Source organism: Plutella xylostella, chromosome 29, assembly GCF_932276165.1.
Source record: "Plutella xylostella chromosome 29, ilPluXylo3.1, whole genome shotgun sequence".
Lineage (NCBI taxonomy): Eukaryota > Metazoa > Arthropoda > Insecta > Lepidoptera > Plutellidae > Plutella > Plutella xylostella.
The window spans coordinates 5877082-5894822 of NC_064009.1; the positions used below are offsets into that span (position 1 = coordinate 5877082).

At 38.4% G+C, this 17741-nt stretch overlaps 1 protein-coding gene across 1 annotated transcript; it reads left to right on the forward strand.

Annotated features, from left to right (window-relative positions):
• The first annotated feature begins 674 nt into the window (after nucleotides 1-674).
• On the forward strand, nucleotides 675-17462 carry LOC105395903 (uncharacterized protein C16orf52 homolog A). Its single transcript, XM_011567883.3, has 3 exons — nucleotides 675-856; nucleotides 1098-1310; nucleotides 16912-17462. Exons 1-3 carry the CDS (start codon nucleotides 754-756, stop codon nucleotides 17097-17099), a joined length of 504 nt encoding a protein of 167 aa, XP_011566185.1. The 5' UTR covers nucleotides 675-753; the 3' UTR covers nucleotides 17100-17462.
• The last annotated feature ends 279 nt before the right edge of the window (nucleotides 17463-17741 follow it).

Below are 17741 nucleotides of genomic sequence, written 5' to 3' on the forward strand. Positions count from 1 at the left end.
TCATCCCCCCATTTATGTATCACACTAGTATGGGAGGTATCCCTAATGATTTTTTTTCATTATTTGATTTTACTACTTTGTTGGGGCCGTAAATTTGTATATCTCTGCAAAATATCAGCTTGATATCTTTACCCGTTTCTGAGAAAAAGGGCGGTGACAGACGGACAGACAGACGGACGGACAACAAGTGATCCTATAAGGGTTCCTTTTTTCCTTTTAAGGTACGGAACCCTAAAAATACTAGTAGTCGTCATGCCACTTTCTCGCTCTCTTCCATTGAACACCTGCTAGAGTGAAGTGAAGGTGATGTTTTCACGACGAGACATCGTATCATGATTATGTGTATGAGATCTTATATCGCAGGACATTTTAATTTTCCGCGCTTTTTCAGCTTCATAGTTCTGTAGCCGGACTCCACAGCCACCAATAGTTAGGATATCGTGTTCGTGTTCGTGTCTGTGTCTCGGGATTGCGATTGCATCACAATAAGGAATATTATTAACTGCATAAACGTTATTGAGCTTCAGTTATTCGATGCTAAACTTTTTCTAGCTACGATACCGTTCTCCGAGCGATTCATATTCTGTGGTCAACATTGTCATGTGTCAATGTCAACATTGTCTTGTGTCAATGTCAACAATGTAGGTAGTTGTAGTGACACTGACAGTAAATCTCGCGAAATTTCTTCTAATGAAAATAAATAAAATGTCGATGTTTAAAAGTCTCAATTAAAATACTAATAAACCAAGCAAAATGGACAAACTAACTGTTATTTCTGGTACGCTTTTTATGGCTGCAGATGTTTTCGCTATAGTCAGCTTAGCGATGCCTGACTGGATTATTACAGATGTGGGAGGTAAATATTTATATTTAGGCAAAATGCACAAGTTTATTTACTTTAAAACATATAAATTATGTTGTCATTCCATTAATAGATACTTCGAAAACTCCTACTGTTACTGGATTTACACATTCTAATATAAATTGCTTATTTCACTACAAACTTATTGATTAGAAGGCCACATTTTTCTGTAACTTCCATTACTATTAACTAATGAAAGTTACAGAAAATTACAATCATTTCTCACTTATTTCAGGTGACACTCGTCTAGGTCTGATGTGGTCTTGCATATCGTTGTATGACAGGCCTCAAGTTTGCTTCACACCTGACCTTCAGCCCGAGTGGTTGTTAGCCTTGATCTGTATATTCATAGGCTGCATCTGTATTACAACCACAGTTATCCTGTTGGCTTCAAGTCACTTCGACAGAAATGTTATCCCATATGCAAGATGGGTTGGTTTTGCTGCAAGTGAGTACATTATTTAGCAATATTTTTTGTATGTTTTTTACACCTGCATCATTCTTTAAGGTTAAAGTTCTCAACTAGGCCTGCATGGTGGAATAGGCCTAAAAGCCTTTCTTCATTGGAAGGAGACCAGTGCCCCAGCAATAGATGGATGTGATGGGTTGTGTTGATATGAAAGTTCTCTACAACAGTAATAGCAAAGTATTTCCTACTACTTAAACAATGGGATGTTCTCATGGCAACTTAGTTATTATTTCCTTTTTTTGTTCCTTGATTTTTCTAACATGCAATCAGTCGTTGGACCATAAGCAGTTCTTTTGAGCGGTAGAGTCACTTGCAGAACTGGCCTCTCCATTGATAGGCTGTCCTTCATTGAAATTTATTCAGATTTATTCTACTGAATAATTGTCCCAGATGTGGCTTCGTTTCAGGCGACGGGTCATTTCTGTCTGTGTTAGACATCGCGCCAGCTCATTTTCATGATTTGTTACCCTGTCTCTGTAGGCTTTTGTGAGATGCTTAACTTCCTCTTTCACAGTAGGAATTTCTAGGTAAGCATGTACTTCATCCGTTTTTGTAAACCAGGGAGCTCTTGCTATGGTCCTCAGTGCATTATTTTGGAATCTTTGCAGTATTTCAATGTTGCTGTTTTTTGCTGTACCCCACAACTGTATACCATAAGTCCAGACGGGTTTTAAAATAGACTTGTAAATAAGCAGTTTATTGTTCAGTGACAGTCTTGACTGCGGGCCGAGCAGCCATTGGAGTGATCTAAAACGGTAGTTCAGCTCATCACGTTTTTTCTGTATGTGCTTTTTCCAAGTTTGCCTCCGGTCAAGGTGAAACCCTAGGTACTCGACTGAATCTTTATGTGGTAAAGGCTCATTCCCAAATTTGACCTCCGGACAATCTTTCCTTCTTAGGGTGAAAGTGATATGATTGGATTTTGCTGCACTAGCTTTGATCTTCCAACACTTCATCCAATCATATATCTTGTTGAGGTGTGTTTGCAAGGTCGCTGATGCTTGCTCTGGACTGCCACTTGAAGCAAGTACAGCAGTATCGTCTGCAAATGTTGCAGTCATCACTGTTTCTGACACAGGAACATCGCTGGTATAAATAATATACAATGTCGGCCCAAGGACTGATCCTTGCGGTACCCCCGCTTGTATATCATACATGTCGGAAACAGAGTCGTTTATTTTGACATAAAATGACCTGTGTTCAATATATGATTTCAGGAGTAGGAACATGTTATGAGGTAGAGTTTTCTTTATTTTATAAAGTAGGCCATTATGCCAAACTTTATCAAACGCCTGTTGTACATCCAGAAATACTCCACAGCAATAAAGCTTTTTTTCCAGGGCGTTTCTTACTTTTTCACAAACTCTGTGTACTTGTTCCACTGTTGAGTGATTGCTTCTGAATCCGAATTGATGTTCTGGTATTAGTTTCTTCTCTGTCATGCAAGCTTTTAGCCGCACAGAAAGTACCTTCTCGAAGACTTTTGAGAGCACTGGTAGCAGACTGATTGGTCGGTAGGAAGACGTAAGATGTGGGGGTTTTCCCGCTTTGAGCACCATTGTTATTTGGGACACTTTCCAGATGTTCGGAAAATAACCAGTTCTCAGTATGCTATTGAAAACAATAGTTATGAGAGTTATGACTTTCTTTGGTAGTTGTCTTAGTACTTCAGCGGTTATAAGGTCAAAACCTGGCGCCTTCTTTAATTGTAGATTCTGAATTGTTCTACGTACTTCAGAAGGGGTACAGGCAGCTAAAGGTGGACTGAGTTGGAGATCACTTTCTAGATAGTTTTTGACTTCTTCATCTACAGTGTCTGATGTGAGGTCTTCATTAGGTTTGAACACATTTTTCAGAAACGCCGCGTAAGCTTCAGCTCTCTCTGTGTCTGTCCTCGCCCAACTTCCGTCTTCGGTTTTTAGTGGGTACTGAGCAAGTTGGGGCTTTAGTGTGGTTTTAACAGTTTTCCATAAGGAATATTCATTATCGCACATTGGGTTTAAGGACTCTAATTTTTGTTGGAGGGTATCATTCTCTATTTCAACTAGGAAGTCCTTTAATTCAGCTGCAGCTTTGTTAAAAGCCTTTTTGTGCTCTGGATGTCTGCTGGTCTGCCATTGCCTACGGAGTCGTCTTTTTTCCAGTACCTTTTTCCTTACTTCTTGAGGTATGTTGTACCGACTGTGATTTTTTATGGGATCTCTAATGCCTGGAGTGTTTAGCCAAGCTGACTTTTGAATTATTTGAGTCAGATAGTTAGCTGCAGTTTCGATATCCTCTTCGGTTTTTAAAGGAATGTTGAGGTTGTTGCGATCTTCTAGGTATTGGCGATACGAGTCCCAATCTGTTTTGTGATTGCATAAATAAGGGCATTTTGCTTTTTCTATAACAGATGTGCTTATTGTTGTTATTACAGGTGTATGATCCGAAGAGCTGTCATAGCATCCTTCAACTTTTAGGTAGTAGGTTGAGATGCCTTTATATACAAAGAAGTCCAGAAGATCCGGGAGTTTATTCGGGTCAGTAGGCCAATAGGTAGGTTGGCAGGTTGTTAGAACAGTTAATTTGTTTCGGTCTAAACTATTTTTTAGGTTTCTTCCTCTTGTTAGCGTAAGTCTTGAACCCCAGTGAATGTTTTTTGCATTCCAGTCTCCACCTACGATATATCTGTTCCCTAGCGACCGGAAAAACTGGTCAAAGTCTGTGTCTGACAGATCTGGTTGTCTATTTTTCTTTGGTGGGCAATATATAGATGACACCGTAAGCTGCCCCCATTGATCTTCAATCGCTATAGATGTAGCTTGTATCTGAGCTGTTCGATAATTAGGCAGTAATTGATGCTTAATGTTGTTCCTTACTATAATAGCAGTTCCTGCATGCCCCGTGTCATCTGGGTGAGCTGTTAGGTAGGTATGGTAGCCAGATATATCAGTTCGAGAACTTTCTGTTAGGCGTGACTCAGATATTAATAATATATCCAAATGGTGCATTTTCATCAGAACATCAACTTCTTGTTGCCTGTTTGATAGTCCATTTGCGTTCCAAGTTGCTATTATTAAAGACGACATTAATTGATTAGTTTTGTAACTAGCATGGTCAGTAGACTCATCAACGAGCCCATCTGGTCCAGTAGTTTGTCTAGCTTTTCAGCTTGTTTGGAGAGAATTTCTTCTAGTTTTGTTGGGGTGTTTTCTTCGTCTTTATTGGCTGCTATTGATGCGTAGGTGCGGCGTGGTTTCTCACTCTTACTCGGAGCTGGAATGTTGTAGGTACTAGCTGGTATTTTTGGAGCCTGGGTATCGTGTGATTTATCACTATTTTTTTGGTGTGGTTTCACAGTAGTTTTGCGTTGTTGTATTGCAAGAATACTTTACAGCCCTTGTAGTTAGCAGGGTGGTCTTGAAGGCAGAGGGCGCATATAGCTGGCGTGTTTCTATCTTTAATTGGGCAGTCTGTAGTACTGTGATTTTCTGCACACTTGACGCAGCGATAGGGACGCATGCAGTTGTTTCTTGTATGTCCATATTGTTGACATCGCTTACATTGTGGTATAACTTTCTTATGGATTGGGTCTTCTATGGTAATGCTGGTATGGTAGATGTATTTCAGCTTCTTCACATCACTATTGTTGGGACTTGGCTCAAGGTTTACAAACCATGTGAATAATGGAGTTTTATCTAAACCAGATCTAGCATTGATAATTTCACCTTTCACTTTATTACCAGTGCTCTCGATAGCTTCTTTAATCGATTCAATTGGTGTAGATGGGTGGAGATTTTTTATCACAATACGATATGGTCTTTGATCTTTTTGTGTGAATGTGTGTCCTATAAGTTCCTTTTCCCTAACTAGGTCTAGGAGCTTCTTGTAGGAATCAATGTCACTGCAGTTGATGCGTAACTGATTTTTAGTAACAATTTTATAATTGTATTGTGTTTTTTGTAACACTCCATCAATGAGCTCATTGAGTTTAGTGATATTCTGAATACCATAAAGTATGATTGGTGGGGGTTTTTTCACATTGGGTTTAGCCTTGGTGTGTTGTTTAGAATTATCATCTATTTTAAGTGGTGAATATCGATTCTCTAGCTGCAATTCCTTGTCCGGAGATGGAGTTTGGTTGAGCTTCTTCCGTTTATATCTATTGCGGAGGATGGGTATGGTTTGCCAATCATTTTCGTTGGTTGATGTTTGGTTCTCTGGATCAAGGTTGACTTTGGTATACAGATCTACTTGAGGGGGTACATTTTCAGATGATGGTTTAAAAACCGGCATAGAATTTTTTGTTGTAATGTTTTTTGCACTGGTATCATTTTCCCTGCTGGTGTTATGATCTTCCACCAGTAAGGTCTTTTTCGGCGGGGAATGCTGCATCATTATGATGTGGTAACACAATGAGAGCACCTAATTTTCACTGACATGTCCACAGAATATTAAAGTTATTGTTCTGAGGAATGACATTATGTAAAAAAATATTTGAGGGTACTTGGAAAAAAAGTTCAAATATTTTAGTGACTAAGATGTGAATTGAGATTTTGTGAGCACTATTTTGCTTTAACCCTAAAGTTTCGTTTGGAGATAACACTATCACACAGTTTTCAGACACTAATAAACACTTTAGCACTGTTTGTTTTCACAAATATCACTATTTGAACAAAATATCAAATAAATCGACTGTAGCAATTAACAATGTCGTAACTGACTTTTGGGCATTTTTCAGTTTATTGCACTAGAAGGTCATAATATCAATAAGGAAGGTGTTAGGAAAGTTTCAGCTCTTAATTATGAATATTTCCCGATTTTTCTTGTGGAAAAAAGTCGGATCTGTTCATGGCGACCGCTTAACACTGTCGGTAAGAATGTTGCGGCACTGTTCCCGGGGCGGGCGAGCGGGGCGGCCGGTCGTATCTACCACTTCCCGCCATGTTAGCGGGAGGAAACCAAGTTGCGTGATACAATTTTATTATGTGGTCTTTAAGACCAATTAATTTATAAAAATATTGAAACTATAATGTCTGGCTCTAAATAATGGCAGACTTAGTGTATCAAGAAACGGGTAAAGATTTCAAGACAATATATGACAGAAATTTAACACTTGTGTACAAACATGTTCCATTAAAAAGGATGCAATTAAACAAATATATATTTTTATATTATCTCACATTAACATGCTTGCTTAATACAGAGTATTTTTCTCAAATTTAATATTTTAATAAAATTTTCGTATGGAAGGTGTATAAACTGTACTGAACAGGTAACATTGTAGCAAATGGCACATCCAACAGTATTAACGGCGCATAATTTTAATTTTGGGTCGGATGTACCACATCCCACATTATTACTTGCTTGCGTTTCAAGTACTACTGTTGTATATGGTATTACCGACTTTATTATTTGTTCTTCTTTCCCTTGTGATTGTCGGATATGGAAGAACCAACCTTGTTATTTGTACATAATGTTAAACAGTTGAGTTGGATGTGGTACAATGTAACATTATTTTCTGTAAACGTTGTAAAATCCCCATAGGCGCTCTGTAAAAGTTAGAGCCCAGCCTCACTAGAACCTCATTGATTGCTACCAGCAATTTATCCAAGCTGTAAGCATTGAAATGTATGGTACCTAACTCACTTGGCGACGGTATTGCATCGTCGCTAATACCATACATATCCATATGAACTGCTTGGATACGTAGTTGCTGATGTGACCATGCGAGGGAGGCCTCTGACTGTAAAGTTTAATAACTTTACAGTAAAAGGCAGATTTTTCAAAAACAGTTAAAAGCTCTGGTATCTGCAAAAATATTTTACTTTCATTTAACACTCACATCTTTCGATATCCCATACATAACATTCCAGAGTAGGTAATTCAGTATGGTAAACTGAAAAAAAAGTTTATTTGCAAAGATATGTCCCTTAGTCAAACTTTTTCAGTTGGCTTCAGTCCAACTGAAAAAGTTTAACCACTTTGTTAAGGATTTCAGGACCATTCTATATGTTTATAGGTACCAACATTTTATTATTTATTTGTTGTTTTTCGGATAACAACCGTCCATAAAATTCCTAATGGATTTGAAGATGAACTAGTGCAGACACGTGCACTGTAAGCTGCAGGTTTCTCGGCCTCTTACTGTACAGCTGCAAGATATGCTAGATCCTTTGTTACCGACAGGATCTCCTAATAATAACGGCCTCCTTTTTATATACTTTTCTTTATTTTTTAACTGTCAAAGAGTTGCTTTTTGGTTTGTTTTTGTGTTGTAAATAGCCTAGCTCCGAAAATACACGTTTTTATTTGTTTACAAATCCTGGGTTTCCCTATAGCCTACGCACCGTAGTTTACATCCTTAGTGATAAAAATAATAAATTACATCAGCGTAGGGAACAACACTCTCTCATGAACATCTAAACGAGCTTTTTGAGACACTTTCTGACTCCTCATGACAGAGTTCTGGGCTTCAATAAATTTATCTGATTTCCCACTTTTTCTACTCTTTCAAACATCATTACTTTCGCCTTTCATTTCCTTCATTTTTAAACAACCATACCGGAGAGTTACTTATTGTTGCAGCTGTTCTGCCGACGATGATAGTAAGCCTTAATTGTCAGCATATAGCGTACACTTAAGAAGTAACTTTCCGATTCGCAATCCTCTTTTATCATCTTTTATATCCCTAACATACCCTACAACTGTCAAGCAAGTAAATAGATTAAACAGCCAAGGCGAAGCACACATGAAGCAGGGCTTAACACCCCTATGGATGCTAAACCAGTCAGTGTAGGCTCTTTTTATCCTAACGCAAGCATAAGTCCCTAAAAGGATCCCAGTCACCGCATGAATTGGCTGTCCACGCCATGAACGGACATTGTGTCCCACAAATCATTCCTCCTTACTATAAAAGCCTTTCCTAAATCTAAGAAGACACAGAACTCTTAAGCCAGGACCTTTCTGTGATATTTCGTAGTGAACAGATCGTGATCCACAAATCCCATTCCCTTTCTTCAAATACCATTCCCACACATCCAAGATTTTTTCTTCTCTGTCCCCCTATCTACCCTTTCAATCAATATTTTTGCATACAGAATCAACAATACTTAAGAGTCTGATGCCACGGTGAATATTGCGGACCTGGAGTGAGCCTTTGTCTTTATGAAAAGGAACTATGACCGCTCCGCTCCAGTCACCTGGCACTGTACCGCAACACCAGCACGGCTGTCCCATTTTAAAACACAGTAACAGCCATGAGACAAAATGTTCAGGAGAGCCAAAAAACATTTTTGTCCCTTCATTTCAATGCCCTGGTAAAACTATGACAGATATCTGAACAAATGTAAGCTTAAAAGAAGCGGCAGAACCTAGGCTTTACATACAATACTATTTCATTTAAATATAACTAAAATTGTTGCTGTAATGCACAAAAGAAAACACTTACTAGGTTTTATATGGTTTTCTCACCCTAAAACCGCCCTCACTGACCATTTCAAAACCTAGTAAGAGCCATTATTGTGTAATTTAAGACAAGTTAAGTATATTGAAATTGCAATAATTGCGTAATAATTTCATTTTTTATATGTTTGGGATCCTTCACATATTATAAATCCAATTTTGCAGCACTTTTACACGACGGCACTATAAGTAATAGCTGAAATACGGGCATATTTTTATGTTTTTTTTTTTGTTTTATGTAAATGAATTAAATAGCCATATTAAGAAGGCTCTAACATGAAAATTATTTATGGCTGCCTTCAATTAGACAATATTTCCTAAATTTCTATCTAAAAATCAGTTTTCTCTTATTTATAACATGTTTTTTTTTGGTTTATGCAAAATAGGGCTAGTAGAAAGGTTCTGACGAGAAAGGTCTCTATGGCTTTTATAAAGAAGACAAAATTTACTTATGTTCTACTTTTAATTCAACTCTCTAGGTCTCATTGGTGCAAAGATACAGGTTCTGAAATGTCTGATATTTTGTTCGAAAAAAGTGTTAGTAATAATGTATGCCATTTGTGACTTACTAAAATTAACGGACGAAAATTGTCCTTTGCTGACCATTTCAAAACCTAGTAAGCGCCATTGACCATTTTAAAACCTAGTAAGTCATTTTCACTTACTGTGTTTTAAAATGGTTGGTGGCTCTTACTATGTTTTGAAATGGTTTTCGTGGCATTTTTGATTTCGCAGGGTGGAGTTACTAGGTTTTTAGAAATTTTATTTTCGTTTCTAAGCGGTTTTTTGATATTCTGACAATGCAGTTTTGTGCGGAATCGCCTAAAATAATATATAAATCAAAGACCCGTTTTTTTTTAAAGTTGGCGGTTACTGTGTTTTGAAATGGGACAGCCGACTGCACTCATTGAGGAGTTGGTAAATCTCCGTTGCATTCTCTCCCAAGGAGCACCACAACACTCGGTCCTCGGCCTTCTTCATCCAACCACTACCACCTACCCGCCTAAGGTCGTCAGTCCAGCGGACAGGAAGGCGTCTCTACCCCATCGGTTATCAGTTCTTCGGCAGATATGACCAGCCCACTGCCACTTCAGCTTCCATATTTTGACCACTATGTCGGTGACCTTAGTCTTCTGACGGATAACCTCATTTCTGATACGATCCATCAGAGAAACCCCAAGCATAGCTTTCTCCGTAGCACGCTGAGAGTCTTTAAATCGGTGGACCAGTCCTACCGTCAGTGTCCACGTGTCTGCACCATACGTCATCACTGGCAGGACGCACTGGTTGAAGACTTTTGTCTTCAGGCTCTGAGGAATGGCCGAGGAGAATATGTGACGAAGTTTCCCGAATTTCCCGTTCATCAAAACTATAATCAGATGATCTTTGCATTATTATAATTGATAACTAAAATTAATCTTAGAAAAATAGAAACAAAATAATGGAAAACTACAATTTTCATAGAAAAATTTATTCAGGAAAGCATAAATATTCGACTGTAGCAATTAACAATGTCGTAAGTGAAAAACCGCTACTTTTCAGTAGAGCCGTTTTAAGTTTTAAATATGACTAAAATAGTTCTAAAGTTTACATTACTCTATCTATCTTAACCAAATTCGGCATGGTGACTTAGTTTTAAATGTGCTACAAGGTAGTAAGATGAAAAGTTAGCATTTTTGATAGGAAAGGTGAAAAAAGGCACATGTGACATTATTAACCGTCAAATCCCAGATTAACTTTGTCGGAAGAGTTAGATCCAACAATGTTAACTGGACTTGGTATTATAATTTTTGTTGGTAGTGGGAGATTCAACAATGTTCACTGAACTTAGTACTCAAAATTTTGTCGGAAGTGGGAAATCCTGCTATTTTAAGTGGACTTTATATTCTTTACGATGTCGGATTTATGCTTTCCTGAATAAATTTTTCCATGAAAATTTTTGTTTTCCATTATTTTGTTTTTATTTTCTAAGATAAATTTTAGTTATCAATTATAATAATGCAACGATAATCTGCTTATAGTTCTAGACACAAAACTGAATATCGCAGTTTCTTAAGGCATGCTAAGAACGGGAAATTCGGGAAACTTCGTCACATATTCTCCTCGGCCATTCCTCAGAGCCTGAAGACAAAAGTGAGTCCTGCCAGTGAGGACGTATGTTGCAGAGACCTGGACACTGACGGTAGGACTGGTCCACCGATTTCAAATCGCTCAGCGTGCTATGGAGAGAGCTATGCTTGAGGTTTCTTTGATAGATCGTATCAGAAATTAGGTTATTCGTCAGAGGACTACGGTTACCGACATAGCTGTCAAAATATGCAAGCTGAAGTGGCAGTGGGCTGGTCATATCTGCCGAAGAATCGATAACAGTTGGGGTAGACGAGTTCTCGAGTGGAGACCACGAACAGACAGACGCAGGGTGGGACGCCCTCCTGCCCGCTGGACCGTAGGCGGGTAGCCGGTTGGAGGAGGAAGTCCGAGAACCGAGTGTTGTGGCGCTCATTGGGAGAGGCTGCAACTGAGATTCACCAACTCCTCAATGAGTGCTGGTGTTGCGGTACAGTGCCAGGTAACTGGAACGGAGCGGTCATAGTTCCTTTGCATAAAAACAAAGGCTCTCTCCAGGTCCGCAACATTCACCGTGGCATCAGCCTCTTAAGTATCATTGATTCTGTATGCAAAAATATTGATTGAAAGGGTATATAGGGAGACAGAGAATAAAAAATCTTGGATGTGTTGGCATGGTATTTGAAGAAAGGGAATGGGATTTGTGGATTACGATCTTATCACTACGTATAATGTCACAGATAGTTCTGTGCCTTCTTAGATTTAGGAAATGCTTTTATAGTAAGGAGGAATGATTTGTGGGACACAATGTCCGTTTATGGAGTGGACAGCCAATTGACGCGACCACTGGGATCCCTTTAGGGACTTTAGCTTGCGTTAGGATAAATAGAGCCTACACTGACTGGTTTAGCATTCACAGGGGTGTTAAGCCCTGCTTAATGTGTGCTTTGCCTTGGGTGTTTCATTTATTTAAAGAAAGTTATGTTAGGGATATAAAAGATGATAAAGGGGATTGCGAATCGAAAAGTTACTTCTTAAGTGCATGCTGTACGCTGACAATTAAGTCTTACTATCATCGTCGGTAGAACAGCTGCAAAAATAAGTAATTTTCCGGTATGATGTTTAAAAATGAAGGGAATGAAAGGCGAAAGTAATGATGTTTGAAATAGATGAAACGGTGACTGAGTGTAAGATCACGATAGAGAATTAAAGATTACAGCAAGAGAATGAGTTTGTATTGTTTGGGTATCCTGTTAACGAGAGATGTAAGGGGGTTATTGAAAGTGAACGTGAGAAATCAGATAAATTTATTGGAGCCTGGAACTCTGTAATGAGGAGTCAGAAAGTGTCTCAAAAAGCTCGTTTGGATGTTCATGAGAGTGTTGTTCCCTACGCTGATGTCATTTATTATTGTTATCTCTAAAGATCTAGCATAATCGTATCCTTGCAGCTGTACAGTAAGAGGCCGAGAAACCTGCAGGTTACAGTGCACGTGACTGCACTAGTTCATCTTCAAATCCAATAGGAATTTTACTGACGGTTATTATCCAAAAAACAACAAATAAATAATAAAATATCGGTACCTATAAACATACAGAATGTAAAAGCAATGCTCCTGAAATCATGAACCACGTGCTCCTTCAGTCCAGCTAAAAAAGTCTAAGGGACATACCTACGCAAATTATCATTTTTTTTCAGTTTACCATACAGAATTACCTACTTTGGAATATTACGAGTAGGTATGGGATTTCTAAAGATGTGAGTGTTAAATTAAAGTAAACTATTTTTGCAGATACCAGAGCTTTTAACTGTTTTTGAAAAATCTGCCCTTAATAAATTTACAGTAAGAGGCCTTCCTTACTAGGCCATGGTCACATCAGCAACTACGTATCCAAGCAGTAGGTATATTGAAATGTATGGTATTAGCGACGATGCCACACCGTCGCCAAGTGAGTTAGGTACCATAAATTTCAATACTTACAGCTTGGACACGTTGCTGGTAACGCGGTCAATGAGGTTCTAGTGAGGCTGGGCTCTAACTTTTATAGAGAGCCGGTCGAGATTTTACAACGTTAACAGAAAATAATGGTACATTGTACCACATCCAACTCAATAGTTTAACATTATGTACAAATAACAAGGTCGGTTCTTCCATATCCGACAATCACAAGGGAAAGAAGAACAAATAATAAAGTCGGTAATACCATATACAACAGTAGTACTTGAAACGCAAGCAAGTAACAATGTGGGATGTGGTACATCCGACTCAAAATTAAAATAATGCGCAATTAATACTGTTGGATGTGCCGTTTGCTACAATGTTACCTGTTCAGTACTGTTTATACAACTTCCATACGAAAATTTAATAAAATATTAATTGCTAAAAAAAAATACATTTTATTAAGCAAGCATGTTAATGTGAGATGCTATAAAAATATATATTTGTTTAATTGTATCCGTTTTAATGGAACATGTTTGTACACAAATCTTCAAATTCTGTCATACATTGTCTTGAGATCTTTACCCGTTCCTTGATACACTAAGTCTACCATTATTTAGAGCAAGACATTATAGTTTCATTATTTTTATAAATTAATTGATCTTAAATACCACATAATAAAATTGTATAACGCAACTTGGGCTCCTCCCGCTAACATGGCGGGAAGTGGTAGATACGACCGGCCGTCCCGCTCGCCCGCCCCGGGAACAGTGTCGCAACATACTTACCGACAGTGTTAAGCGGTCGCCATGAACAGATCCGACTTTTTTCCACAAGAAAAATCGGGAAATATTCATAATTAAGAGCTGAAACTTTCCTAACACCTTCCTTATTGATATTATGACATTCTAGTGCAATAAACTGAAAAATGGCCAAAAGTCAGTTACGACATTGTTAATTGCTACAGTCGAATGACATCGTAAAGAATATAAAGTCCACTTAAAATAGCAGGATTTCCCACTTCCGACAAAATCTATAGTAGGGGAAAAGGGGTAGTAACTGGCCACTTAAGCACCTTGGCCACTTTACGTGTGTGCTCCATCTAAATGCATGATCTGATTTAGGTGATTTATATATCTAATGATTCACTAGATCCTGTTGATTGTTTTTTTGATCATTTTGATAATCAATAAGAACTATTTATTTAAATATCTTTATTTAAATGAAAACTATCACTTTTGTGTAGTAACTGGCCACAAATTTTAGTAACTGGCCCCCTTATTTTGCAGTAACTGGCCACCTAATATAATTAACTAAAATGACAAGTTTTAACCTTATAACTACTGCAAACATTATAAAAAACCTAATATAATTAATGTGTTATGACGTAGTATATGTGTTAACACTTAATAATGAGAAATACCTTATATTTCTTAACAAATAAACAGTTCATCGTCATCATTACGTCCCCACCTGCCGGGGCACGGGTTTCCTTCCAATGAAGGAAGGATTTTCTAACAAAATTTAATATAAAAACAAAAATACTTCTACAATTTAATACCCCTTCAATGTAATTAGTGTAACAACGTCACAATTCACATATTATTATGACAAAAATAAGTTTCTTATCTTTAAATCATCGCAAATCTTTATTAACAATCATATTGAATTATTTCAAGTTTATATTAAGTCAAATCCTTAAATCTTAGCTTCTTCTTGAACTAATTTTAAGATTGTATAAAATACAACTTGCTACATACAACGCACGGACACTGAGAGAGGACGAGAAGATGGTGTAACACGAGGTAGAGCTCGGCAAAAAAATAAGTACATCTTAGGGCTATCGGAGAGCGGTGGTAGCTCAGTCGGGTAAGCGCCCGCTTCTCACGCCAGAGATGCGGGTTCGAATCCCGGTGCTGACATACTGTACCAATTAGTTCTTTTAACTTAAGTACAATGTATACCATCACTCTTACGGTGAAGGAAAACATCGTGAGGAAACCTGCATGTCTAGATTTTGCACATCTAGATATGTGATCCCACCAACCCGCAGTGGAATGCCAGCATGGTGGAAAATGGTCCAAGCTTAGAAAGGCAGTTTAGACCTTGGGGATATCCACAAAGGTTCCATTCGAGGGAGCCAGGTGCAGTCACTGACACCCCCACACAGAATAGAATAGAATAGGGCTATCGGAAACCCTTAGAGAGGGACACGATAGCCCTGAAGTCTGGCCACATGCTCTACCGTCGGGAGGGTAACCAACTGTCCCAAGGTGGCGTAGGATTTCTTGTCAACAAGACCCTTGTCAGCAACGTAGTGGAGATCAGTAGTGTGTCGAATCTGGTAGCGTACCTTGTACTCAAACTAACCGAGAGGGATTCCTTGAAGGTCGTACAGGTATATGCACCAACCTCGACACACTCTGACACAGAAGTCGAAGCAGTATAGTTACGAAGATATCTCTAGGGCTATCAAGTGTACTGCTAAGACCCAATACACCATTGTGATGGGGGACTTCAACGCCAAAGTGGGAGTACAAGAATGCAAAGAATTGAGGGTAGGACCCCATGGCTTTAGTAGCAGAAATCGGAGAGGGCAAATTCTTGTTGACTTCCTCGAATGAGACAGACCAGAATGGGCTATACTTGATGAATTCTTTCTATGAGAAACATCCCCGGAGGAAGTCAACATGGTCAAGCCCCGATGGTGTAGGACGAAAAATTAAATCGACTTAATTATGACTGACAAGCGGCACATATTCAGAGATGCCTCAGTGATCAATAGATTTTAAACTGGGAGTGATCACCGACTCCTTGGAGGCACTCTGAATATCAACTTCAAGCTGGAGAGAAGACGACTGATGAAGCAGGCCTTTCGTCCCACGCTGCACCAAATTGAAGTTGGCATGGCAACACCAGCTTCCAAAGAGAACAACAGAGCCGATTCGAATCGCTGCTAACCACTACGGATATTGAGGAGGATACAGTCCAAATAGTGAAGACTGTTTGTGGGCTGGGCCACCATTATCTTGAAGAGATTTTAGCATATATCCTGAAACATAAAATAGTTCTCAGTAACTGGCCATGTAGTAACTGGCCACTAGAATACCTATGCCAGTTACTACTAAATATTGAACGATTTTTACAAAATTTATACCACAGAAAATGCTATTTAAAACCAAGGTAATAAGCTGTATTTTAAGTTAATTTACTTGCAAGTAGCAAATTGGGGTAACTGGCATAGGGGGGCCAGTTACTAAAAATACTATAAAACTGGAACCAGTAACTGGCCAAGTCGAAAAATGCAATAAAAAATCAAATTAAGGATTAAATCAGTACAAATTATGATTGCTTAGCTCAAAATCTATCGTTGTCACTATTTAAAGTCACTCACAGAAGCTGGGGACAAAAAATATCGCCTCTCGAAATAATGTCTTCGCTTAACGTTTTCTTAGCGCAAAACCATTTTATCAGACGCACTGTCGCCGACTGTCAGAAAATTGCGGGTATTTTGAAGACCAATCCTTCAAGCGGAGTGAGTGTGAACTAAAATGAACGACAACTTACTAATGGTTAGTGTCAAGCCGTAACAGATGGCGTGCTGTCATCGTGTTTCTTATTTTAGGCGAATAAAAAGCTGTGTGGCCAGTTATTGGGGGTGGCCAATTTCACCAATGTTTACCCTACTAAGTTCAGTGAACATTGTTGAATCTCCCACTACCAACAAAATTTACAATACTAAGTCCAGTTAACATTGTTGGATCTAACTCTTCCGACAAAGTTAATCTGGGATTTGACGGTTAATAAAGTCACATGTGCCTTTTTTCACCTTTCCTATTAAAAATACTAACTTTTGATCTTACTACCTTGTGGCACATTTAAAACTAAGTCACCATGCCGAATTTTGTTAAGATAGATGGAGTAATGTTAATTTTATAACTATTTTAGTCATATTTAAAACTTTAAACGGCTCTACTGTAAAGTAGCGATTTTTCACTTACGACGTTGTTAATTGCTGCAGTCGAAATGTTGGAGAGCAGGTTTGCTTGCTAAGACAGTTCACAGACCAAGTATTATTTCCTAATTCCTTTGTTTTTATTACCTTACTAAATACTCACCATATTGTTTCAGTGGTGGTGTTCTGCATGGCCGCGGTGATATTCCCCATGGGGTTCCACGTGGACGAGATCGGCGGCCAGCCATACCAGCTGCCCAACAGCCACCAAGTGGGCATCTCCTACATCCTGTTTGTACTCTCTCTGTGGATCACCGTGGTTTCGGAGCTCTTTGCGGGAAAAGTTTGCCTTCCGCATTTCTAAAGTTAATGCACCCCCTATTTGGCCATAGTATTGTATAATGGATCTCCTTGTTTTGAACTTTAACCCCTTAAGTTCAGGGCGAAAAACAAAGAAAAAATAATTTGAGTTGCCACGGCCGTTTATGGGTTGAACAATGCTCCAAAAAAACTTACAGCCATCCTTAATTTACTTACATCAGACATCAGAGCTGATGCAATCTTTATAATTTATAAATATTCAAGATCTGAACATTCCACTTTATGTAATTTTGTATATACAAAATATAGGTAATTTTAATAGATGGGTAATGAACCTATAATAAGTTAATTATAATATAAGTATAAGGTAATTGGATTATTGCTATTTAATAAATGTTAATCAATTTTTTTTTGCCTTTCGATTACTATCTTTACTTACTTTACTATCTTTGCCCATTGTAACTTTAATTGGTACTAGTGATGCCACGAATAGTGATTTGGCCGAATACCGAATACCGAATATTCGGCCGGCGCTCTCAGCCGAATACCGAATATTCGGCCACCGAATATTCGGCTGGTGATCTAGTATAATTAAATAAGTTGAAGTTTTATTTAAACAGTGTTCTTCTTAATCTTACGGCAGATCCGTACAACGGGTGGTCAACCAACTCGAATCAGTAGCCGA

Excerpts from the sequence above, each read along its gene's own strand:
- LOC105395903 (XM_011567883.3), top strand. The coding sequence starts at position 754 with ATGGACAAACTAACTGTTATTTCTGGTACGCTTTTTATGGCTGCAGAT. Across the intron at positions 857-1,097 it reads GATTATTACAGATGTGGGAG|GTGACACTCGTCTAGGTCTG; the intron begins GTAAATATTTAT and ends CACTTATTTCAG. Across the intron at positions 1,311-16,911 it reads ATGGGTTGGTTTTGCTGCAA|TGGTGGTGTTCTGCATGGCC; the intron begins GTGAGTACATTA and ends ATATTGTTTCAG.